We start from the raw sequence: 26,824 nt of genomic DNA, 5'->3' as shown, positions 1-26,824 counted from the left end.
GTTAGCAAACTTTTGCAGAACTGTCCTTAGTTTCATTTTATAATAGTACGTTATTGCCTCCAAAGCCACAGAGAAACCCTGAATCTGTCCCTGGGTCTCTCCTTTATTCTCTCCCATGTGCTCTATCCTGTTGTCCCCAGGCCAGAAAGACTTCACTAAAGGCATGCACTCCCATAAATTGTACACAAACTGTGGAGATCACAGACCCTGGCCAGAAACCCACTCCTCGATCAGCCTGGGAGCAGGGAGCAGGGAGCTGCAAGACAATGTTTACTGAAAACAATTCAGTGCCATAAATTCCTGATAAGGGCTTGATAAGGGCTTGGTCACTGAAACACCCTGACTTTGTTCTTCCCCATGGCTAGCTACTCCCTGCTGTTCTGGATTCTGGTGCCAGAGATTTAACCACCAGCCAGGAGGAAAGAGGTCTGTGAGAGGTCTGTGAGAGGGCTGTTGGAGATTTGTGCATGTATGGATGGCAGAAGTTTTTCTAAAGGGAAGCGTTTTTCTTGGGAAGTTCTAAGCCGATTTGGGGAACATAAAGTTTTCTTAACGCAACCAACTGGTCTCTGTGTCATCAATCCTCGCCACATTCTCGGATACAAGCTGCGCAGCAGGCGCGGCAACAAACTGGAACAACCATTCTGTCTTACACTTTCACTTTCTAAAATTCTGACCTAAATAAACCTTTTTATAGGCACTCAGCCTCAGATATTTTTGATATGGCAATGGAAAACAAACCAGTGTAATGTTGAGTACTTCCTAAAATCCATCAATATTCAAGAAAACTGACTTCATGACCAGTATTTCGAAAATATCAACTACTGTATATTTTTGTGAAAATCCTTTAGCAATGCTAACTAGTTAAATAAGACCAGTAAAATCCTCTGAACACTTAATAACAACTGTCTAATAAACCACGCTAGAGGAATTAGTACTGTAGAACTCCAGTGTTAACTACTTACCTCCACATTCTTCTATGATTTCGGCTATTGTGCTTGCCTCATCCCCAGCCATTATCAGGATATTCTTCAGACCATCCAGAACCACCTGAACCACCTGAGAGTCTTTTACTGACAGTAAGTTACAGAATGGTGGTATGACATTCTGTTGTACAAGGTACTCAACCTAGACAACACAAAGAAGAAAGCACTTTATGAATGTAATTCTTTATTCCCTCTAAAAACTGCAGTACAGACACGAAAACACTAAGTAACTTGTAAAAATAAGAAAGAAGAGCCATTGCTGGAATTAGTAACAGTGACCAGTTAAATTTTTTCAAACTCACTTGATCTTTTCTGCCACTTATCGTTAAGTTGCTAATTGCCCAAGCAGCTTCCTTTTGTGTTCCAAAGTCCCCCTGAAGAATAAAAAACAAATTCACAAAATAAATTCTCTATCCAAAAGTCTGGGTTGTTATCAATTAAGATAAACAGTGGACCCATGGTGTGACTGACCTTAGCAAGCTGGTGAATGATCATGGGGATTAGCCCAGCGTCTATCACAGCTTGGACTTGCTGCTGGTTGCCTGCTGTTATATTGGAGAGGAACCATACTGCTTCCTGGAATGAACAAAATATGGGCCACTTTTATTGGAAAAACTACCTTTAATGTTTTAAATATTTGATGACAAAATCTCCTGAGTAGTGTGTCTAAACCATGACTGGTTAAGACCTCCCATTTTACTTTACCTACTGCCATTTTCTGTGAGTCTGCTGTTTGTATACAAGTAAACGGATGTGCAAGTCAGAAGATTTCTGACCTTTTAGATTTGGTTCTCTCCCTCCATCGTGTGATTCCAGAGATCCTACTCAGGCTGTCAGATTTACATGGCTAGCATTTTTACCAGTAATTTAGCCAGTGCAGACCTCCCATTTAATTAAGTGTGTCCACTTAACCCAGTATTTAATAATCTATAAGCCTATTATAAGCAAGGCACTATTCTAGCAGTGGTGATACAGCAGCAAATAAACCAGACCCAAATCTTTACCCCTGGGGTACATTACATTAGCTTCTTGTGAAAGGTAGGCCTGAAGAATAGGATTTCCAAATACTTGTCAGTGCTACTTCTGGTAAAAAGCTTTAGTTTACGTGAAAGCATGAGGTGGGAGATAAGGACCAGTGGGTAAGGTGCCGTCTACTTGAGCACGAGGACCTAGGCTCTGGTGCTCACCAACTATGCTGAGATGCATGGTGATAAGCATGTACACACAGCTACAGAGAAAACAAAACCCCAATTTGAAGGCTCCTCAAAAAACTACACGCAAATACCATGACCCAGCAACTTCTAGCTATGTCAGAAAGGAAATTAAATCAAGGACCGAAACACTCAGTGATATGTCAGTGTTTTCTGCAACATTATTACAACAACCATGAGGTGAAGACTACCCTAGTGTCAATCAACAGGTACATGAAAAAAATGGTATATACATACAACAAAATGACTTATTTAGCCATAAAAGCAAATCAAGTCAGGGCTATGGGAGGTGGCTTAGTTGGTAAAAATGCTTGGCCCTGCAAACACGAGTACCTGACTAACTCCAGCATCCAGGTACAAGTTAGCCTCAGTGGCATGCTCTGTACCTGAAGCACTGTTGAGGCAGAGACAAAAGGATCTGTAATGCTTAGGTCAAATGAAAGACCTTTCTTCAAAATACAAAGTAGGGGAGTTGGAGAGAGAGCTCCATAGTAAAGAACATGGACTGTTCTTTTCCAGGACCAGAGCTCAGCTCTTAGTACCCATACCAGGTGGCTCTGGTCTCACTAGCCCCTGAACTCATGCACATGCTCACCCATCTAAACACAGAGAAAGACACAGAATTAAAAATCATAAAAGTAATTTTGCCCCCCCACATGCACGCACGCACATGCACACACACAACTCTAAAACAGCCTATTAAATGAACTTTAAAAACATGCTATGTGAAACAAACCATAAAACTACTTAACTGCTTAATTATTTACTATACAATTAATAATAAATTTTTAAATAAATTTCAAAATCTTTAAAAGAATAAATTTTTATGACCTGTAAAAGAAGTATGACAATCTAAGGTCTATTCTAATTTTGTAGGGGAGTAAATGATCAGTTTTTTCTTTTTCTTTTTTTTTAAATACCACTTATTTTAGTGAGAGATTACTATTATTTTTTTTGTAGACTGATTACTAATTTAGTGATACTGCTCAACCTATAAACATACAAATATTTTTATTCTGTGATGATAGTAGGAATAAAGGAAACCAAAACTAAAACAATCATAAAAGATTCACTTAAAATTTTGAGTGTCATGACTCTGAATGAGAAAACACATTGTAACAGCAATAAGGAAACAGCCATGGACAAAAGGACGCCTTTACCTTATTTATTTTCTCTTTCGGGTGTGATAAGAGGTTTGGGAAGTGGGACAGCACATCGCAGTTAAGAACCACCTGGGTCTGCTCATCAGTGCCAGTCACTATGTTCCCAACTGCTCTGAGTGCTGCAGTCTAGAGTAGGGAGAAACGTTTTAAGTTTGTTTATGATGAAATTATCATTTCTATATTTTTCATAACTCTGAGAGAATGTGAGACACAATCTAACATTCACTTCATCCCTATAGCAACGCCATAACCAAACTAAGCAATGACTTTTAAACAATAATTTCATGTGGAAAATTATGGAACCCCACAGAAAAATTATGTGAAAATTTGTTAGAAAAAAGTTTTTTAGCCGGGCGGTGGTGGCGCAAGCCTTTAATCCCAGCACTCAGAGGCAGAGGTAGGCGGATCTCTGTGGAGTTCGAGGCCAGGCTGGACCGATAGCCTCCAAAACAATACAGAGAAACCCTGTCTCGTAAAAACCAAAAAAAAAAAAAAAAAAAAAAAGGTTTCTAGGCATGGCAATGGTAGCACATGCCTTCAATCCCAGCATTTGGGAGGCAGAGACAGGCAGATCTCTATGAGTTCAAGGCCAGCATGATCTACAGAGTGAGTTCCAGGACAGACAAGGACTTAAACCTGTCTCGAAAATACAATTCAAAATCAGCTTCCCCAAACACAATACAAAAATAAAGTAAGTTAAATAAGTTTTTGAGACATGGAAACTAAAAAATCATATTAAAGTCCTATCTTTAAAAACAGAATTGTTCCTTTTTATGACCAAACTGGCACCCCAGATTTTAATATGGGCCTGAATCAGCACATATTTGTGTTTATCACCTAATAAAGTCCTATATTTAATGTTATCCTTGGTCAGCATGTATTTGTATTTAGAAAAACACTTTGGCAGAGAAGCATGGGGAGCAGAGTCAGAGGGTATGCAGCTGGAAGGTTACTAAGACTCTCCCAGAGACAGGGAGCTAAGGAGAGGCAGACTGAAAAATTAAGTGACAAGAAAGGGACCTGTGACAGAAGAAGATGAAGGAAGAGCCTAAGCATCCAACAGAAGGCATGAAGGGGAATGTAGGCAATAGACAAGCACCATGCTGTCTCCTAACAGGATACTACAAGAAAAACAATATGAGAAGACCAGCAGTTTCGTTTCTATCTAGTTGAAATGACAATGGAAATCATGCAGGTCTATGTTTAATGGCATATATAACTGAAATGCTGAAAAATTAAGCAAATGGAGATGAGCTAGAACAATCCTGAGATACATGCTGTTGGACTTAACTGAAGGTTGGTTGTAGAAAGGTTGGTCATAAAAAGAAAAGGTTTATATGATTAAAAAAATGAAAATACTTACTTGAACTTTCACTTCCTGGTGGCTCAGAAGGGGCACAAGAAATGGTACAACCCCTGAATCAATAACCATCTGTATCTGCTCATTTCCTCCATCGGTCAAGTATGACAGAGCCCAAACAGTATCTACAAGAATCTGTAAGAAGTACAAACAGGAAAAAGGTATTCCAGGAGTTGTAACAGAAAAATAAGAGTTTTCTGTTTTAACTTAATGACAAAGGTATCCTTGTACATATAAATTCAACTTTTCTCTCAGGGCTTACCTGTGATCATCCTTCATAGACACTAGACAGAAGTCTAGGATATTTGTTTTCCAGTATCTGATTTTATATACCAGATAGATAAAAATAGAAATAATGGGTTGGCAAGACAGCTAAGCAAGCAAAGAGGTTGCAAGCTAGCCTGGTGCCCCGTTTGATCCCTGAAAGCCCCATAAAGGTGGACAGAAAACCAACTAGACATCTTCTGACCTTCACACAGGTGCAGTGCTCACACTATATACAGACATACAGTAAATAAAATTGTTCAACAAGCAGAAAATTCTCCCTGAGCCCAAAAATTAGGCACTAAAATAATTGTCATCTATTTCATATACAAGTATGAAGTCAAAGCACTGTGCTACTTCAAGTCTATAAGAGCCCAAAATAATCATATATCCACTTTTACTGGTTTTTAGGTATGCTCAGCAATACAATTTTTCAGACTACTAAAGTGAAAAGGTTAAGGAATGATTCAGCACGTGAACCTTGGCGCAGGCCCTCAAAGGGACAGCATGAAATACAATCACACTGGGCTAACTGTAAATGGTGCAATACTTGAAAATGGAACCAGCAGGAAAAGCCACCGTCAGCTATATGGTGAGTGAGCAGCCTAGGCTGCATATGAACCCCAAACCCAAATTAAGCCACATTCCCATCCACCTGAAGTTTTCCACTATGAGAACAAAACCAAACAGGGTAACAGCCTCTGGGATCTGGTTAAGTGATTCCGGTTAGAGAGCTCATGTGTGGTTCTCCTTGGTTTCTTCAAACCTGCATAAGCACCACTCCTAACACATTTGGAAACCAGAGGCCTTTCTACTGAGGACCCAAACTAAAGACATCTTGTTGCCTGAGTTTTAAAAGCAGCTACCTGAATTCACATATGCTTCAAGAAGGCTGTATACAGGTCAGAGAAGCAGACAATCACACATAATCTATACCATTAGTATTGCTAAGAATCATGAGAACACAATTTCAAATTACCTATAAGAAGAAACCACTTAAACATTAGTGTGGATCTGAACTTATTCTTAGCCTGTATGAGATGAAGAGTAAAGAATGAGAGGGAAGCGGAGAGGAGCGTAAGTTTGAAACAGAAACTGTTTGTTACAGGGAGCATTATAGAGGGGAAAATCAGAAGGAACTCAAGAGCTCCATCAAAAGAAACCATACAATCTAAATGTGGTGGTTTGAAAAGAACAGCCCCCAGAGGCTCATATAGTTGAATGCTTGGTTATCAAGGAGTGGCACTGCTTTCAAAGGATAAGGAGGTGTGGCTTTGTTGAAGTAGGTGTGGCCTTGCTAGATGCTAGAAGAAGTATTATCATTGGAGGCGGGCTTTGAAGTTTCAAAGCCCAAGACAGGCCCAGTCTCTCTCTTCTCTATGTTTCATATATGTGAGTCAAGGTGCAAGTTCTCAGCTACTCCTTCAGCAACATGCCTGCCTGTATTTAACCACGCTCCTCACCATGGGGACAATGGACTAAACCTTAAAACTGTAAGTAAGCCCCCAATAAAATGCTTTCTTTTTATAAGAGTTGCTGTGACAGGCCTGACTATGTAGCTTGTTAATAGAATGTGGACTTTTGATTAGGAAAGCAGTTGAATGCTTTAAGCAGATGTTAATAGGCCAAACTAGTAAGAGCACGAAAGACAGTGTTCTTGAGAGCAATGTAGATTATGACAGCTTGGCTCAAGGTTTTAGAAGAGAAGAATATTAGTAAGTGGCCTTGAGACCATTCTTGTATTATTTTGGCAAAGAATGTGGCTGTTTTCTACCCTAACCCTGCCCTGCCCCCCAATCTGCCTGACAGTAAACAGAAGAGTTTTCAATTAATGGCATTAACAGAGGCCATTTCAAGTAAGCTTAGTACTAACTGTGTTGTATGGTTATTAGTGGTCACTCTTAAGCAGACCTACGACGAACAGGCAAGCTGAACAAGAAGAAATACAAAGTGTACAGTTTGAAAGGGGACACCAGGAAATATTATGGGGCTAAGTTCAGTGCTCAAGGACATAAGAAATTTAAAGTTTGATGCTAAATGAAATAAAGGAAGTGATGACCTAGGGGCAGGACCTACCCAGCTAAGCTTCCAACTTGTGACAAGAAATCTTAAGAAGTAAAGGAAACCACTGAAAACAGAAAGCTGATGCAAATGTAACTGGACAAGAGGGCCAAGCCCCAGCCCCACCAAGCAGCAGAACTTGGCAACTTTTGACCATTTGGTTCTGGCTTTAGTATCAAGAATATAAAAGATGGTTGTGGAATCTTCCTCCTTGGCTAAGGAAAGCTGCTGAACCCAAGAGTGTGTCAGTGGTATTCCTGCATGGAAGCCATTATGTGAAGCTGTGAAGCCTGAATTATTTAGGAGACCCTGTGGTGATACATTATTTATGATTTAATAAAGCTTGCCTGAAGGTTCAGAATGCAAAGCCAGCCACAGCCAGGCAGTAGTGATACATACCTTTAATCCAGCAGTCATACTAGCTAGCCACAGAGGCCAGGCAGATGATTTCCATGAGTCCAAGACCACCCTGGGCTACACAAGTGTGAATCAGTCCAAAAGAGTAACAGAGCTCATGCCTTTAATTCCAGCACTAGGAAGGTGAAGTTAGAAGTAATATGGCAGGAGGAAATAAAAGGCAGGAGGAGACAGGAACTCAAGAGCATTTGCCTCTTAGGATTCATGGAGAGCATTATCTCTGATGATTCATGGAAATAGGATTACTATTTCAGCTTGACAGAGGTAAGAGCTACTAGCTTGGCTGCTTTGCTTTCCTGATCTTCAGCTTGAACCCCAATCTGTCTCCAGGTTTTTATTATTCGTATTACAAGTCCCCAAGATGTTGGAGATGTCAGAGCCATGGGATACATGCTAAGGAAAGCAGACTGGGTGTGGAACCAGCCCAAGAGAGAAAAGTGTTGTAGTCAACAAAGCTGGAAAAAATTTGGAGCTCCGAAGAGCACTTTGACATCAGACACAGAATGCAGAATTTGGAGTTTGCTCTGCTGATTTTCATTCTTGTTTAGGGCACAATATTTCCTCACTATGCTTCTTTTCCTCCCTTTTGGAAAGGTAATGTACATTCTGTGCCATTTTGTGTTGGGAGATCTGGGTGTGAATTTGATGTACAACTATTATGGTTAAAAACATTTTCTAGGCCTATAGAAGATTAATAATGTTTGGTGACCATGTAAGTTGTAACAGTGGATTGTTTTATATGTAGGTATTATTGTTAAATATAGAGACTGTTTCCAGGCACAGAAATTGGATCATAAGTTAGGATAAAATGGACAATAGACATGATTACAATGATGTAGGGAAGGTCTGAAATCTGCATACACATGGTGAGAAATTAGAACTGGAGACAGGCCATCAACACACAGACTCTTCCTAGCTGTGCTGGAAAAATACTTTGACTCCAAGCCTTAAAATATCCTGTGGAATCTGAGCTCACCTCTTTCACAGTCAAGGAGCTCCCTGGACACTGAACATCTATAGGAGAAAGTTCTCCCCTGGAGTGGAACATCAGGGTGTGCTCAGAGCGTAACCAAGGAAAGTGCAGGGCTGGGCCAGGCCTTGCAGCACGGCTACTTGGGAGGAGCCATTTCATCTTCTCATTGGCTTCTACGAAGAATATGGATCCTTTATCCAGGTTCCCCCAAAGCCCCCTAAGGTGTCCGTGTTCAACTGTTAGAGCTTGGTTATGGCACCTCCCAGCCTAAAGTTGCTTATTAGCTGTTCTCTGCCATCTTAGTTTGAATATAGAATAGTCTTATTAATTACAACTTTATTTTGGAAAAGTCCAGAGTTTTAATTCAAATGTTTTCCAAAACCTTCCAAAATAAGGTGATATTTAGAGACAGTTATTGAGACCAGATGGCTTACAGACATTTCTGGCTATTCATATTTGAAGATTCCTTATTAATGAATGTCAGACTTAAATCTAACCAAAAATTGCAACAGTATTCTTTATACATTTTCATTATATAGGGTTAACAAGCTTAGCTGCAAACAAATACTTCAGCTATTTAAAAAAAAAGAGAGTTGAAGAAAAATGTGCATAATGGTGGAAAATGCTCCCAAATGTGCAAACAACTTAAATCTACAGATGCAAAAACAGAGAGATAAAGCAGAAAGAATAAGCTCACTAATCCTGTCACAGATAAATGGAGGAAAGCAAAGGATTTAAAAAGAAGTAAGTATACAGATGATTACTAGAACAAAGCATGTAATAAACTCTTCTGTGTTGTTAGGGGATGAACAAAGGGTTTGCATACGTTTGGCAAACACTTGACCACTATGTAACAACATCCTGAGTGCAGCCCTCAATGAGCTTTTAAATGAAAACTAACTCTACAATCTATAGAAGATAAATCTACAATAAAGTAATATGAGAAGACTGAAAATAAAACCAAGGGCATACCTACACTAAATAAACAAGGAAAAGAAAGGAGAGGTTGCAATTCTGTTAAGAGAACAGTAGACTTTAGCTAAAAACCAATGCAAAAGGCACTTTATTAAAGATGGACATCCTCCATCACTTTATGACATTAAATCAATGAAGATACCACACAGTTATAAACATCTATTCACCAAATAATACTATAATTGCCATTATAAAACAGATAATATACAAGAAAAATGTATCAAAAAACCAATACTAGGAGAGAGGTTATGTTATTGTTTCTTTTCTTTTTTCTTTTTGGTTTTCTGAGACAGGTTCTCTGTGTAACTGCTGTGGCTGTCTTATTCTCTCGGTAGATCAGGCTGGTCAGGGATCTGCCTGCCTCTGCCTCTTGCATGCTGAGATTAAAGGTATGCACCACCATTACCATGTCTCTTTTTCAAATAGGGTGTCTGATTCTCCTCCCTCCACCTCCCAGTGGGGTTACTACAGGCATTCACCAACAACAACCAGAAATTGGGGAATTTTAGCACACTACTTTCAATAACCAGGAAATCAAATCAACAAAAAGAAACAGCAGCATCAACAACTATAGGTTTGTAATGTATACTGAACTTTATATCCTGGTGATTTTTAACCAATATCTTTAGTGGGAGTTATGATAAGCATGAGTGTAAGCAGATTTCTGAGTTATGAGTCATTCTATTAAATCAACAATGTGAGGTAATCTTTGGGACCCCCAAGTCTTGGCACATAAATGATCTGCTAAAATTAACGACTTTCCTTTATATTACTAGTATAAGAGGCTAAGTTGGTGTCGGATGTTATGTGACACTGCACTGTCCATGAACACATTCAAAGCAGGCAAGAAAGCCAGATACTCTAGAATTACAATTGCAAATTAACTTTTAGCAACACAACGGGTAAGACACAAACACACAAACTAGCCCTCTAGGTTCTCCTGTGATCTTCAACAGGAGGTGCAGTTGATTTCTAATGCCTCACAACAGGCTACTAATGGTAAAGACACACCTAATTGTCCATGGCCCCATCCATCCCCCCTCATTCTCATTAGCTGTCACCTCATACAGCTTCAGTCCTGGTATCTTGTGCCTCTTCTTGCTGATGTCTGTGTATTGTCATATCCATTCCAAATCTAAGTCAGAAGCTGTTATTCCTCATTTCTTCTCTTACCATACATATCAAATCCAGCAAACTCTCAATTTAAGCATATCTAAAGTCTTCCAAACTTTCTTATTTCCTAATCCTTTGCTCTAGTATTGGCTAATTTTCTCCTGTGTCTACCAAAAATGCACTATCAATCTGTCTTTCCAACTCTACAATGCCCCTAAAATCTACACTTTCCTTACAAAGTGTGAGTTATGAATCAAGAATATAATTTCAAGCACTTATTTCTAACTTTGTTATCACCAATATAAAATGACTATGTGAGTCTTAATATTTTATACAAGGCCACATATGATCTACAATCTGTTTGATCTCTGCCTTATCCAATTAAAATTTTATGTGCCTATTGCTCTAATTAAAGGAAAAAATGAAAGAGTGGGTTCATGAAAGGAGCCAATATAAGAATTCCTTTCAGAATGAGTTTTACTAATTAGGAAAGAGAACAAGAAAGCCTCACGACCACAAATGGGGGGGGGGGGTTCCTGCATGACTGGGCCTTCAAGTGGGAACACATTAAGAGACAGAGCACAGGCCATCATGATGGGACCTTGAACAATGACAACCTCTCCTTCAATTCCCAAAGGAGTCTCAGTAGGAGAGAGGACATAAAAAGTATGACAGGGGTTCTGAAGCCAAGAGCCTTAAAAATTCCCAGAACAAAGTGAGTTTCTGATTCTTATAGGTTGCCAGAGGGGCGAGCAGACTTCCCACTTTATGACCCAGTTTGAGGGGCCTTGTGCACACAGGCAGGAACTAGGCAGAAGCATAAGTTTCTCTTGCAGCCCCTGGTGAAGGGGTGTGAAGGCCACAACCAAGTGCTTTCTTACCAACTTTCCACTGGAGTGACTGGTTGGGGGCTTGATTACCCCCTACCCCTCCTCCCGAGACACAGCAGGTGTCTGTCAGTCCTTTGTTCTAAGGGGTGGGCAGCAGAGGGATGTGACCTAATTTCTGAGAAAGAGAGAGAGAGGGAGGCAGACACAGGGTCTAGGATCTAACATCCATTACACTTACACTGCTTTGCTGGTTCTTCCTCCCCTGCTTCTAAGCCTCAAACACAAGGAATTCCTCAGGGCTGAATTGCAGCACTTTCTAAAACACAGCCTCACCGAAGGACTCTTATTCAATGTCTGTGTTTTCATCAGTCCCCTATAATCTGCAAATCTTTATCTATGCTGGAAAATACTCTCACAGAAAAAGTTCTATCATTCCTTTCCTTAGTTGTGTCTATTACTACTGTTCATGCTTTCACAACTTCAAGTCTATTCTAAGAAAACAGTTCTGCTGTCTGTTACAAATATCAATTCTCATGTGTTACACATATAAATGTATCACTGATCCATCTGAAAACCATCTACAGGCCTCACTCATTATCAGGCAAAACCCAAACTTTTTAAACACAGAAGCCAAGACTTCAGATGAACAACAAGCTTTTGAGTCACTGTCTACTTGTACTCTCTAAAACCTCAATGTATTCAAGTTCTCAACACCCTTCCTGTTGTTCCTGAAATCATGCTCAACCTGACAAACAGACAAACAAAAAACTACTGGAGTCAACTCTGTGACTTCAGATGGAAATATCATCTCATAGAACTTTTGATAAACTAAACGGTTGATATATGGCAAGAGCATAAAACAGTATTCCATACATTTTAAACCAAAGACAGACGTCATGTTGATCATTCCTGCTACAATTTCCTTGTACTCATAGCACTGTAAAAATTTTGTTTTGTTGTGGGTTTTGTTTTCTTTTAAGACAAAATCTCATGTAACTCAGGCTGGCCTTGAACTCCTCTGCCTCCCAAGTGCTAGGTGCATACCACCACACCTGGCTCTTATACTGTTTGTTTCAAATGTTACGTCCTTAGTATTATCATTAAATTTGCCAAATAAAGTTATATGGACTTCCATAATCAGGATTTTGGCTATTTCTCTACTATACTTTCTTATTTATTTTTAAACCATGTAGGATGTTTTTTAGATCATGGTAGAGGCCATGGATCTGGCTTCAAGTCTGTCAAGGGCAATTATTTATTTTATGATCATAGTGGTTCATAAAATTCTACCATTTTACATATAAATATTTGTACTAAAAAAAAAACTACAGCAGTCCCCGCCCCCCAACAAGTTACAATACCCACATGGATGCCTGAGACAGCACAGTACACACACACACACACACAAAGACACACAGAGAGATGTATGTATACATACATATCAGATAGGTTAATCCATAAGTTAGGCAGATTAAGAAATTAACAATAATTAATGATAAAATAGAGCAATGATAGCCATATACTATAAAATTATAAAAATATATTAATAATACATTCTGAAGTTTTTCATTTAATATTTTAGACTGCAATTGATTACAGATAACTGAAACTTTGGAAAGTAAAACAGAGAGAAACACTGTCCTTAATCACTTCACGGGCTGGGCGGTGGTGGCACACGCCTTTAATCTCAGCACTCGGGAGGCAGAGGCAGGTGGATCTCTGTGAGTTTGAGACCAGTGTGGTCTACAGAGCTAGTTCCAGGATAGTCTCCAAAGCCACAGAAAAACCCTGTCATGAAAAACCAAAAAAAAAAAAAAAAAAATCACTTCACGGATTAACCGTCCAGTATATTTGCTGACAGGAAGAGGAAGAGTAAAGACAAAACTTACATCAATCTGATTCAAACATACTCTCATTCTCCAAAACCATGGGGGGCAGGGGGGACTACTGTAGCATTCATTTAAAAAATCCTTCTGATTCCATCAAGACACAAACCCCACAATGACATACTTTACTCACATTTATGTCCGTATGGTATATGAGAACACATAAAGCTGGCAAAATCTGAGGAAAGAAGAAAAATAATAACACTAGTTGGTGGACATGCCTTAATAAAAACAAACTGTGACACAAAAGGGTAGTAACTACTTAAAACACAATGTGAAATGTTTGAATATCTATTTAGTAAATTCAATCTGAAAAATGAAATAGTGAATTTCAAATATCTAATTAAAAGATCCAAATAAATCTGACAAAGATTAATGTTCCTTAAAAGAAAGAAACCTTATTTATGACACAAAATGTTAGGTGAGAAGAATGGAGATGTTAGCATACAGTGACAGTTAAGAGAAATTACTTTTCACAGTTATCATCATCTAAACTGTTATTCAATAAGCTGTTTGAGTAAAACAATAGCTTTAGTCAAGAAAATTACAACCAGTAAAAGGTATAAGCTTTGTTTTTGTTGACCCTAAGACTAACAGATATTTTATAATCTAGAGCAACTGAAAATGGCCACTAGGGACTCGCACTCAGTACAGTGTCTATCAAAAGGACAGACATTGGATAAAGACACAAATTATAAAGATGCAGTCACTAACTCTCTATACAGTCCAGTGAATGAATAAAGGTTATGTAGGATTTTAAAACTTAAAGTAGACCACATTTCTAAGAACATCAATTTTGCCAGACATCTATGGACTGAATGAAAATTCACTCAAATTATTTGCATATTTCTTAGCATTAAATCCATTAGGCAGTACAGCAAAACTGCCCCCTCCCCCCCCATTTGAATTCATGTTTTCGCTTCATGGAAACAATCGTGAAAATATGCATTTAAATGGACTGACATCCTTTTTGCTACTGTACAACACTCACCACTTTGACATATGGTATGTTATACTTAAAAACAGAAGAAACTTCACACTTTCAATGAAAGCAGTATATGCTCATTATATTCCCTGTGCCTTAATACCTAAAGCATAAACAGGGATATAAACCATCCCGCCTTTACAATTCTGCATTTACCTCCTGAACTGTCTCCATAGGCGGTGGGGGGTCCTTATTCCTGCAGAGATTGACAATGACCCATGTGACGTTCCGAAGGAAGGTGATGGGAATGGAGGGATTGATGAAGGACAGAAGAGGTTTGACAACTCCCAGTGATATGACATAATCTCTACATTGAGGACCATCACCTACAGAAATGAAAATTATATTTAAAAAAAATTACAGTCAGGATGAGAAAGTCTGAAATGTGTGCAATGGCTCATGTTGGGACACTGATGTCCTATGTTTCCTCACCATTACTTAGACACCAAGAGTTGCTTTCTGTGACTTTGATTTGGGGAACACAAATTTACCGAATACAACACAAATTATATATTCCCTTTATACTTAAGAACCACCTTACAAATGTTTATGAATACAATCAACTCACATGAAATTCAGAGGAAACATAGTATGTAATGGCCATGCCAATGTAGGAAAAAAGTTAATTTAAGATTCTCAACTAAAGCTTTTTCAAACCTAAATTCAGCTTACCTATAATGTTTCCCAAAGCCCACACTGCTTGTTCACAAACATTCTGATGTGTGGAATGGAGGAGTCGGAGAAAAAGTGGCACTGCATCTGTATGTAAGAAAAATCGGGTTATCTGATATGTTCACAGATTTCAGCCCAAGTAACTTAATATTCACAAGTCAGATACATACCACAGTTCACCACACAAATGTGGCATGCGTCCATAAAATAACTAATTTCACCATTAACCTGATAATACTTGACTAATAAAGCACCAAACAGAGCCCAAAACATGCTGCTATGCCATTAAGAAAAAGAAAACAGAAAAAATAAAAGCATGAAATCTTCCCTTAATCAATTTTTCAAAAGTTCCCACCATAATCAGGCCATAGTGGCCTTTAATTCCAGTACTTGGGAGGCAGAGGTAGACAGATCTCTGTGAGTTCAAGGCCAGTCTGGTCTACACAGCTAGTTCTGGGACAGTCAGAACTATTTTACAGAGAAACCCTGTCTTGAAAAACTAAAAATAAACAAAAAGTTCCCATTTCAAACATGCAACATGTAGAAAACACGCAACATGTGGGCAGCTGATCATTTTGTTGCCTATTAGCACTTCTGTATCGTGTGTGTGTGTGTGTGTGTGTGTGATTGACATACTATTCCTTATCACTTCCATATGAAATCAAATGATGAAATCTAATAAAATCAGAGAGAAGAGGGAAGGAAGGAGGGAGGATGGGCCAATAATTTTAAAAAATCAAATCCCTTACTCTTTCTATTTTTACTTTTTATGTGCATGGGTGTTTGGTCTACATGTACATCTGTGCACAAGTGTCTGTGGATGCCAGAAAAGGGTATCTGATGGCCTAGAACTGGAATCAGAGATGGCTATGAGCTGCTATGTGTGTGTGCTGGGAATGGAGCCTGCATCCCCAGGGGAAAGTAGGCAGTGCTCTTAACTGTGGAGTCATCTCGCTAGTCCCTAAATTTCTTACTTTATCATACCCTACACCCTAAATTTTCTACTCTTGTGCTAGCTCTAGGATATTTAGCTCTACCTGTACACATAATTTACTTGGTTTTTTTAAATTTATTTATTATGTATACAGTATTCTGTCTGCATGTATGTCCACAGGCCAGAAGAGGGCACCAGAGCTCATTACAGATGGTTGTGAATCACCATGTGGTTCCTGGGAATTGAACTCAGGACCTCTGGAAGAGCAGTCAGTGCTCTTAACCTCTGAGCCATCTCTCCAGCCCTTTACTTGGTCTTTTTATTAAAAATAATTCATACTTTAAAATAAAAGAATGTATCACTGTCAGTACATATTACATTTTAGGACTTTGGCAGAACTATATATTCATCACCCCTCAAAGAGCTCTCCTATATCAAGCAATCACTAACTAGTTACTCTCCTATTATCCAGCACCCCAGAACCAGCCAATCATTAAATAGCTGCCTTTTTTATTTATTCATTTGTCTATTCTGGACATACTTCATGACTCTGAAGTTGACCCATGAAGTCACAGATACAATGCACTATTAAGTAATATTCTGCTGCACACATTTTACTGATCCATTAACAATGGTCTCCTGTAACTATGACCGACATTGCTGAGAATATCTGGGTACCAGTCACTGTATGCATTTCATTGAGGTGTAGAACCAGGTACACATGGCAAATTCCTGAAGTAGCTTTAAAAAAACTAATAATCAAAGTATTTTATATTCCCACCACTGTTAAATTCAACTGATAATTTAAATAAAATGCCATAGTTAACCTCATAGTTTCTATTAAAAACTTGTTTACTACTACAACCAGCACCAGATCGGGAAAGCTATGTTAATTTCAGCCACAAAATCATAGTGGTTTATCTTGAAATAAGCAAGTTTACCAATGTGCCAGATGCAGTAGCACGCACCTCTAATCCCAGCAGTCATAAAGCAGAGGCAGGCTGCTTTCTATGAGTTCAAGGCCAGCCTGGTGTATACAACAAGTTTCAGGTCAGCCAAGGCTACACATTGAGCACCTGTCTCATAATAAAAAAAATAATAAAAATTTAACCAGTATATGTGAGTCAGGTGTAACACCTGTAATTCCAGCTTAGCTAAGAATGTTGAAGCCCGACTATCCTGAGTTTAAGGCCAGGCGGGACTACTCAAAGACAGACTTGGCTATACACCAAGAGCCTGAACCACTCCACCCCACCCCGAAAACAAGTATATCCTGTAACACGAAAGGCCTAAGCTCCTCATCGTACTTAGAAAGTATTAAAAACAAGACATTCCAGTCCTGTTATCAGGGGATGGTCTCTACACTGAAAGATAGAAGTCTATTCTCTTTTTGGGTCCAAAATAACAATTATTTTATGACAGTTTAATAATACTTATAGAAAAGATAAAATCATTAACATAAAAACTTATACTGTAACTTCAAAATATTCTTTTGTTTTGTTTTGTTTTTACGAGACAGGGTTTCTCTGTATTGTTTTGGAGGCTATCGGTCCAGCCTGGCCTCGAACTCACAGAGATCCACCTGCCTCTGCCTCCCGAGTGCTGGGATTAAAGGCGTGCACCACCACCGCTCGGCAACTTCAAAATATTCTAAGATGAAATTCAGTCTTTAGTACAAAACCCACTGTCATTATTAAAAAGAAAGATTTGACTTACTGGACTGTACAACAGCTTGAGTCTGTGCAGAGGTTCCTGATGCAATATTAGTTAGTGCCCAAGCAGCTTCAAACTGTAACGAAGGACTGTTAAAAATAAAATAATCCTTTTAGACATGGAACTACCACCTTAACTTATTATCTCAACTCTCTACAAACATCTGACCTGGTCTTTCAAGTTCACTTGTTATACGCATCACTACCTAACCATCTGACTGCTTCTCCAATGCTCCACAAAACTGCCTTCTTTATGGCTACTGACAGTTGCAGCACTTAGCCAACTATGGCTCTTGACTCCTCCTTGCCCAAAAACATCGAATTAGTAAGTCGTGACAATTTTACCTTCTGAATATTCCTTGCATTTACAAAGTAACCCACAATCACTGTACTAGCCAAAGTTTTCACATCACTTTAATACCGGCCAAGGCCTCCAGAGTAGTCTTAAAACTGGGAACCCAACCTGAGTATACTACACCATGTGGGTTACATTACCAACTGTAGCTGTTACAAGCCTGCATAATTCTGCAGTTAGAGCATGGTAATTTGAGACAGTCAAGGAAGATCTAACAAAGAAAGTAAACATTGAATTTACTCTTCTAAGTGTGATCTTAAATGGCAGGCACTGACAACCTGCTAAAAGGCTATCCAAGGTGGGGTGATAATTTGTACAGGCAATAAGAAACAGGTCAAGAAAGCGTAAGTTGAAGACATATGGTCTGTATCTCAGATTCTAGGCTTCAGAAGCACAGTGACACACACACCTTTAATCCCAGCATTTGGGAGGCAAGTACATCTTTGTCAACTGGAGGCTAGCATGGTCCATAGTGAGCTCCAGGATAGCCAGGGCTACACTGCGAGGACCTTGTCTCAAAAAAAAAAAAAAAAAAAAAAGGAAGGAAGGGAAAAAGAGAGACAGACAGACAGACAGAAGAAAGAAAAGGGTAATGGAAGGGAGTTAAGCAGGTGCGGGTCTGCAATTTTAAATAACAAAGCAAGTGGGTGGTGGAGGCGGGGGTGGGGGTGGTGGAGATGCTAAGTTCAAGGACTGCCTGGGCCAAGGAGCAAATTCAAAGTGGCCCATCCAGGTCAACAAAACCTCAACTCAAAAGCAAAACTAGAAGCAATAGCTAGAGACATAGTCGAGTGGCAGACTTGCCTGCCCTGAATGAAGATGAGGGGTGCGCCCCCAGATAGGGTGAGGGGAGGGTGTCAGAGTCAACAGTGTGTAAAATGGATAAAAGAGGTTAAAGGCTGGTATAGGACAGATCTACTATAAAGAAGTAACACGGATAGATAGATAGATAGATAGATAGATAGATAGATAGATAGATAGATAGATAGATAGATGAATACAATGTTAGAAAGAACACTGGAGTAGGAAGGCATAAAGCCAACAAAAAACAAAATGAGTCAAAAACTAAGGAATATCAAGAAAGATCTCTATACAAACATTGAAGAATGAAAACAAATGATGTTATAGCAGCAGTGTAAATGGAAAATGATTATTACATGCCAGAGAGCAAACAGAAAGGGAAGTACATAAGAGATGACAGGTCAATTCTGGCAGAAGGTATGAAAGACAGACTGGGTTAGGGCATGTTAACAGGGTGATGAGACAGGAAACACATAATGTATACTACACCAAACTGGAAGTGGGAAGAGTTAGCAAACTGTTAAAGGAGTCCTAAGACAATACTGAAAGCAGGGGCCATGAGTGGGAAAATGGGAAGATCCAAAAAATAAAATTGCAAGACCAAGGAAAATCTTCTAAGCATCATGTGGGAAAAAAGAGATAAAGATATAAATACAGCTGAATGCAGCAAATAAACAATGAAGACTATTTTATATAAAATATATACACTTTCTCACAACCACCTAATTGTTACAGATGGTATGCCTGAGGCAGAAGTGGGAGGTCCAGAGCTGGGAACCAAGAACAAAAAGGAGTCTTAGTGGTAGATGTAGTATGGAATTTAATCTTTCAACCAGCAGAATAAAATCTATCTTTACTCAAATAAACTCTGCTATGGAAAATATACAGCATTTTTAAAGGTGTTAAGTATAGTCAGTCATACATTTTAATCTAAGTATCTCTTGCTCCCAAAGAGACTGAGACTTTCCAGACCTCACAGCTCAATGGATAATCTCCCTTGAGATCACTTAAGACGGTGTACTTAGCCTGCTAACCTACTAGGAATTCTGCCTCTTTAAACATAATTTGCCTTTCAGAGAACAATGTTGAATTCCTCATCCCTTTTTCAATGCCATGTTTTCTGTGTTGACAGACAAGGACAGGGGCAGATTCAAACACATATAGAGCAGATAGGCAACAGGGGCAAATCAGATATATATAGCAGACAGAATATAGATAGGCCAGTAACCACATTGTACATACAGATGGAAGACACAGGGAGAATAATGAAAATTCAAATTTAGGCTTACTCTTTTTCAAATTAATCAAAAAGGAAATGGCCTTGTTTTCATTTCTTACTGCACATCAATGCATTTTAGTGTTTGCTGAGGTTATCTTAAATGCATTAACAGACACAGTTATACCTAAAGGTAGAGGGAGGATTGCAGCTACTGTGGAAGCATAAGGTGTTCTTAAACACAAAAAGCCCTGATTATTTTTATTTCATCAAGTGAAAATTTCTTGGACATTTAGCAAAATATCTTATTTCAGGTTGTATGTTCTAGATGTAAAAATACTATTCATTTTAAAGAATCCTGGAGTTCAAATCAAGTTAATTCAAACTGATGGAATTTAATGCACAGTCCTAAGAAATGTCTATATACAAATGAAAATGGGGACAGACGTTTCCAAGATGCCAAGGACTAGTCCCTCCCTTCTCTGCTGGGTAATCAGAGTGCCGTCACATGATATGGAACAACTAACCATGGCTGGAGTGCTATTAGAGACTAACCAGAGGATCAGGGATCAGTGGGACTGTTCCCAGGGCAAGGAAAAGTCACATGGTTCTGGAAACCATTCATGCTGAGTAGTCATGAGGCTAATCTATATATAGACTCATAAGCAAACGGTGACTCAAACACTATTTGGGATGTTTAAATCCCATCAGAGTAAGTAAGAAAATTACAAGGAAATGCATGACAATTTAAAAGCATACGCTGGGGATACAGCTCAGTGACAGAGCACTGGCTTTAAATGCTTACTGTCTATACTACCTCAAAACAAAAGTAAATCTAAGCCTAATAAAAGCTAATCACCACTGAACTCTGTGGTAAAATGTCGGTTTTAAATTTTAAGTAAGTAGACAAATTAAGTAGATAAATTAAGACTTACTTATCATCCCTTTCTAGACATTTGACTAGAATTGGTAAAATCCCAGATTTTATTAGGTCATCAATTGGTGGATTTCTGTCACTGGATAATAGTTTCCTATAAAAAGAAATATAAGAAATTAATTTCTGTCACTCTCAAACTATGAACATATTTACATTACACCACCCCACTTCTACATGGTCAGTTCCAATGCCTGAGAGAGGTACGTTCAGCTCTTACCTTGCTGCCTGGACAGCACTCAACTGAACTACAGGGTTATCACTTGTGGCATTCTGCAACAAGAAGTGTATATTTCAGACATTAAAAAAAAAAAGATTTTAAACCATTTCAGGATGGTAATATTAAATTAATAACATACCTGCAATATAGCTTCTAGTGTTACATTTTGCTTAAAAAAGAAAGAAAGATAGTTCAGCAGAGAATATTAACAAAAACATTTACTAGTCTATCTGGTTATGAATTAATATGCCTTGTAATTATCATTATCTAATTTCTCTTAAATTTAAAATAATATCCTCTAATTATGACAAAATATTTACAGGCACATTACAAAAAATGAGGGTAACTTACTGCTTTAAAATCAGCATCAACATCTGAGTCTTCTAAGCTTTCTTCTTGGGGAACATTTCTCTTTTTCAGTAAGTGTTCATCTCTTTTGTTCTGAAAGGTAATCAATAAATGTTTAAGAGTTCATGAAGGCTGTTGTTAATGAAACTGTCTTTGGTGCCAGAATTAACAATGAACTAGCTGGTTTAATTCCACCGCAGCCCCAGTTCATCAAGCACAAGTGTTCAGATCAACACGGCAAGGGTACTTGGAGTACAGTCCTACGCATCAAGCAGTCTCCATCTACCTACTGCTAAAAGCTGCCAAGGCAGTTTATTAAAAAGGCAAGATCTTAAGGATAAATACTAATGCCTAATGAAAATATCTGAAGAATGGGAATGTATTAAATGTCACATAAATTAGCACCAGTTCAGACTAAGCTTTTACTATCTCTTAGCACTTCTGCTATCATTAGAACCATTATTCCTAAGGGGCATGAGCCACAGTCTCTTATGGCTTCCAGGAATGGAATGAAGGCGGTCAGGCTTGTGCTGCCAGTACTTTGACTGACTGACCATTTTGTCAGCCCAGCTTATACTTTTGCTACCTACCTGAATTTTACAAACAAGAATTCTTCCCATCCTATTTTACAGCACCTGAATTGTTCGGAATGCTATGCCATTTTAAGTATTATTTAACAGCAACAAATTTTTCAACTTAAATTTTGAATATACTTCTGGTGCCCAATATTTGTGGATGTGTGATTCCAACTGAAAGTGATTTCAAGTCTTAATATACATGGCAAAATTCAGATCAAACAGAAAATAAAAATGACATACACATGTGCTTAACACCCTCTTTTGTTCTATGTACAAGCTAGCACATTTAAACACAATTATGTCTAAATAGTCATTAGTTCATTCCCACTTTTGTAAACTACACAAATAACCAATACTAGTTATCTTTTAAACTACAGTACCTCATAGATGGCAAAGCCACTGATGACCATATATCTCAAGTGGCTTCTCACAGAATACATATTAACATACAGTGAAAAAATGGTAGATGGCCCTCTCTGATTTTGGTTTTGTTTTTTGTTTACTTGGTGTGAGGTGGTTACTAGGGACAGAACCCAGGGCTTTGCACATGCTAGGCAAGCGCTCTACCACTAATCCATACATGCAGCGCTCAGATGGCATTCTTGGCCCAGTGACAAAATGTGCTTCCAGCAATAAAGGACAAATTAACTCTGTGTGCTCCCTGCTCCAGTGCAGAGAAAAAAAAAAAAAAGCAATATCCCCTCAGCATTATTCCTGATCAAACTAAGTTACCTTGAGAAGAACCAGACAAACCCTAATCTAGTACTGAACAAAAAAATAAAAGTCGTATTCTTATAGGTGAGCACCAGCAGACATTCAAAGAAGCAGATAATTCCAATTTGTTAAATGATTTCAGATTAAAAAAGAGGACTACCAACTCCTTTTATGAAACAAGAAAAACTATCACCTGAGCACCAGGGGAAAAAATACAGTAGATTTTAGCTTATTATTTTGTTTTTAGACCTTACTAGGTTTTTCTTATCTTCCTGAATCAAAAGGGATAATCCACATCTAAACTACCCATTTCACTTAAATATGAACAGTTAGTTACTAAACTACAAAATCTCCCCATTTCCACGCCTATAGTAATAGTCTCTGCTGATCAGAGGTCAAGCTGTGCAACTTGCCTTGGCAATGGAACATTAAACAAGAAAGCTTGAAAATACTCAAATGTTGCAGACCATCCTCTCCTGCTATTCTCTCTGAACCTACCATGTGAGCACAGTGGAGGACTAGCCTATGTCCAGACACCAACATCCAGACACTTAAACAGATGGCCCTAGATCATTAATTACTAACCCAAGATAAAGGGAGTCTAGAAGCAAGCAACCACTCTCAAGACAGACAATGGATAAAATGACTGCTGTTTTGAAGCACTTGGTTTCAACTGATATACTCATTGTTCTACATCTATGCTGTTTTTAAATTAATAAAATTTAGAATTTGAGAATTAAAATTTTAGAATTCCTACTATTTAGTTTGACTTTCCTTAACTTTTTAAAATAGAGCACCACTAACATTTTATAGAATTTGAGAATTAAAATTTTAGAATTCCTACTATTTAGTTTGACTTTCCTTAACTTTTTAAAATAGAGCACCACTAACAACATTCTATAGGTTCTACCATGAGATGAGATCTTGTTGATACCCAAACGTATTTAAGAGTTTTAAAAAACTTTCACAATTACCAAGTTTTTTCTCTTATTCACTCATTTTTTTTCTTTTAGTGGTTTTGTTGTTACTACTGTTTTTCAGACAGTCTCACTATGTCACCCCAGCTAGTGTAGAACTCACTGTGTACAACAGGCTGGGCTCACATCTGTGGTGCTCTTCCTGCTCCATAAAAGTAGGATTACAAGAATATATTACCAAGTTTGGATCATTCATTAATTTTCTAGGCCTATGTGTAAAAGGAGGAGGCAGAAGCACCTGGGCCTGAGTACTGCCATTTTTGACTTGAGACTCCATTTTACCTGCAGAGTAAAATCAGGTCCCAAGGGAGGTGATAACTTTATAATGGCTGACCAACCTCCTCCCTAAACTAGAAATATTCATTATGCATCTTTGGTTCTTTGGAAACATTATGACTGTTCCTAACAACAGAGAAAACAAATGAATCTGATTGGTTGGACTGAAAGGCTTGCATCGTATATCAGTTCACACAAGCAAGTCCCTAATCTTTGAAATTGTGAAAATTGTAACTGTACCTTGGGAACAAATGTTTCTAATTTTGTGCTTATAAACCCCATTTCTGCCCCTGCTCAGGCTGTCAGGAGAAACAAGGCTCCTGAATCCTTGTCCTGTAGCCCTGATCAATCAGTAGCCCGATTATGTGGTGAATTCTTAAAATCTTTGGAGCCCTTAAGTGTTGTCTTTCTCCTTTCTCATGGCACATAGCAGACTGGGTGTAACTTCTGTACTTCACCTTGCCAACCACAAATGAGCATTTCTCCAAGGAATCATGTGATCCTTTTAAATATCAGTAACCAAGAGGTAGTAACTGGTCACTCCAGGCAAGCAGACCTGAGTTAGAGGGCAGCCTGATTTGCACATGAGTTCCAGGAAACCCAGAAATATACACAAACCCTGCAAACCCTGTCTCAACACACACAGGGGGAGAAAAGAAAACAAACAGGCATCTAACAATAGTAATATTTTAAAAAGTCAGAATACAACAATACAAACAAAAAATAAAGCTAAAGAAAAAGCACAAGAAACACAACAGCAGGGACATACACATTTGCACATACAGACATTCCATTAAACCACAAAATAGGAAACCCCAACATATAAGCAAAAGATTGGGGGGGAGCACCCTAGGCATTGTGGTAAAATACCACCAATAATACCACTGTTGGCCACCTACTGCTGGACATGGGGCCTGCACTTAAGCTTGATTTGTATACCCAGTAGTACTCCATTAAAGAAAATGAATTTTTCCTTTGCAAGTAGTTAACAATTGGAGCTGGCTTTCTGGGTTAGGAATGGGGACTTCTGACCACTTTCACTCTCAGCACTGAGAACGGCATCTAACTTAACCTATCAGGCCCTGTGCATGCCACCATGGTCTCTTTTGAGTCCTGTATGACTAGAAGTCCTTGTTTCCTTGGTGTTTTCCATCCCCATTGGCTCTTAAATCTTTCTGCCTATTCTTCCAAAGTTCCATGAGCCCTGAAGGGAAGCATTTGACGTAGACATCCCATTTATGACATGTTCCAAAGTCTCTCACTCTATGCACACTGTCCATTGTGGGTCTCTAAATTTGTTCCCATCAACTGCAAGAGCAAGCTTCTCTAATAATGGCTGAGGAAGACATGGAACTAAGGGTATAGCAGAATGTCGTTAGGACTCATTTTATTGCTACATTCCTTTAGCAAAACAGTGATATTTGGTATTCCCCTGGGTTCACAGCCTATCTAATCTTTGATTCTTGGGCACCAGAGTAGTGTCAGGCATGGGCTTCATCTCATGGAACTGGCCTTAAATCCACTGGGATAGTGGTTGGCTACCCCCACAACTGCGCCAGTGCAGCTTTCAAGTAGGTCACCATTATAGATTGAAGGTTTGCAGTTGCGTTGTGTATACCATTCTCCTCTGGAAATATACAGAGTAACTTCCAAAGCCCTGAATACTAGTCTATAGGGGTGAAAGTTCTAGGTAGGCAACAGCTCAACTTCTCTGTATTCAATGAGCTATGTAGGTGTTGCCTTCAGCAATAGGGCTTCATCATCGCTTTGTGAGAGCAATCAATAGCCTTAGAAATCACATTGGTTGTTTGGGGATTTCTATGGGCTCCCTTTGCCCATCAACTCAATTAGATGCAACCCATTCCCAGCAAAGGAGGTTTCATTTGGTTTTAGGAAATGTCTCGTTGGGGTTTTGTCTCCAGTTACTTGGTGATACTACCCAGGCTTCAGTCACAAACATATGTTAAAAGGCTTCTACTATAGTAGTTTTTCCATATGGTCCTTAGTTTAGCTGTCCCTCCCCCATCTCCTTTCTTTTCCCTCTTTCCTTCCTCACATTGGATCTTCCCATTCCAGCATTCCCACAATAGAGTCTTCAAATTTTTAGTATACAAATCTTCCACTTGCGTGGTTAGTTACCACCACCTCCTGCTAAAAATTTTGAGGCTATTGTTAATTATATTGTCTCTGATTTATTTATCAGTCCACCTGTCATTCGTATATCGGAAAGCTGTTAAGAGTGTTAGTTTTTGTTTGTATTTGCTGAAAGTGTTTATCAGCTATAGAAGTTTATAAGACCATTTATGTATACAATTACATCATCTGAATATAAAGATATTTGGACTTCTTTTTCTATTTGAATCCCCCTGATAACCTTCGGCTGTCTTAAAGTACTATATTGAATAAGCATGGAGAGAGTAGACAACCTTGACTTTTTCTGATTACAGTAGAAAGGCTTTGACTTTTTCTCTATTTAGGTTGATGTTGGTTGTGGGCATCCTATAAATCACCTTTATTATGTTGATGTATGTCCCTTATATCCCTAGTCTCCAGGAATTGTGGTTTTTGTCTTTCAGTTTATATGGTGGATTACATTCATCAACTTATGTACATTAAACTATCCCTGCATCTCTGGAATGAAGCATAGATGATCTCTTAATAACATGTTCTTAGATTTGGTTTACATGTTATCACATGAAAAACTTTTACATCCATGTTAAGAGAAATTGACCTATAATTCTCTTATGTTCTTGACTCTAAATGTGGTTTGGGTATAAAGCTAATGGTGTCCTTGCAAAAAGAATTAGGCAATATCTCTTCTTCTATTTTGTGGAATAATTAGGGATACTGATGTTGGAATAAT

The 26,824-nt window shown here is 38.6% G+C and overlaps 1 protein-coding gene across 2 annotated transcripts in view; it reads right to left on the bottom strand.

Moving 5' to 3' along the window:
• The window catches only part of Kpna3 (karyopherin subunit alpha 3), a 75,789-nt gene that overhangs the window by 4,432 nt on the left and 44,533 nt on the right, over positions 1-26,824 (bottom strand). Inside the window, exons 3-15 of one of the 2 annotated variants that reach the window (XM_040740498.1) lie at positions 21,420-21,509; positions 21,214-21,237; positions 21,069-21,127; positions 20,850-20,945; positions 17,547-17,632; positions 14,897-14,983; positions 14,381-14,550; positions 13,373-13,417; positions 4,724-4,855; positions 3,358-3,486; positions 1,458-1,562; positions 1,289-1,360; positions 966-1,128 (exon numbers count right to left, since the gene is read on the bottom strand). In XM_040740498.1, coding sequence (XP_040596432.1) covers positions 966-1,128; positions 1,289-1,360; positions 1,458-1,562; positions 3,358-3,486; positions 4,724-4,855; positions 13,373-13,417; positions 14,381-14,550; positions 14,897-14,983; positions 17,547-17,632; positions 20,850-20,945; positions 21,069-21,127; positions 21,214-21,237; positions 21,420-21,509 — 1,258 coding nt within the window. Of the gene's footprint in view, positions 1-965; positions 1,129-1,288; positions 1,361-1,457; positions 1,563-3,357; positions 3,487-4,723; positions 4,856-13,372; positions 13,418-14,380; positions 14,551-14,896; positions 14,984-17,546; positions 17,633-20,849; positions 20,946-21,068; positions 21,128-21,207; positions 21,238-21,419; positions 21,510-26,824 lie in introns of both variants that reach the window. The other variant, XM_040740497.1, reaches the window with a different exon arrangement.

This window comes from Mesocricetus auratus, unplaced genomic scaffold, assembly GCF_017639785.1.
Source record: "Mesocricetus auratus isolate SY011 unplaced genomic scaffold, BCM_Maur_2.0 Super-Scaffold_100707, whole genome shotgun sequence".
NCBI classification, from domain to species: Eukaryota; Metazoa; Chordata; class Mammalia; order Rodentia; family Cricetidae; genus Mesocricetus; species Mesocricetus auratus.
The sequence above is the reverse complement of the archived record's forward strand: the minus strand, read 5'-3'. Positions and strand labels throughout refer to the sequence as shown.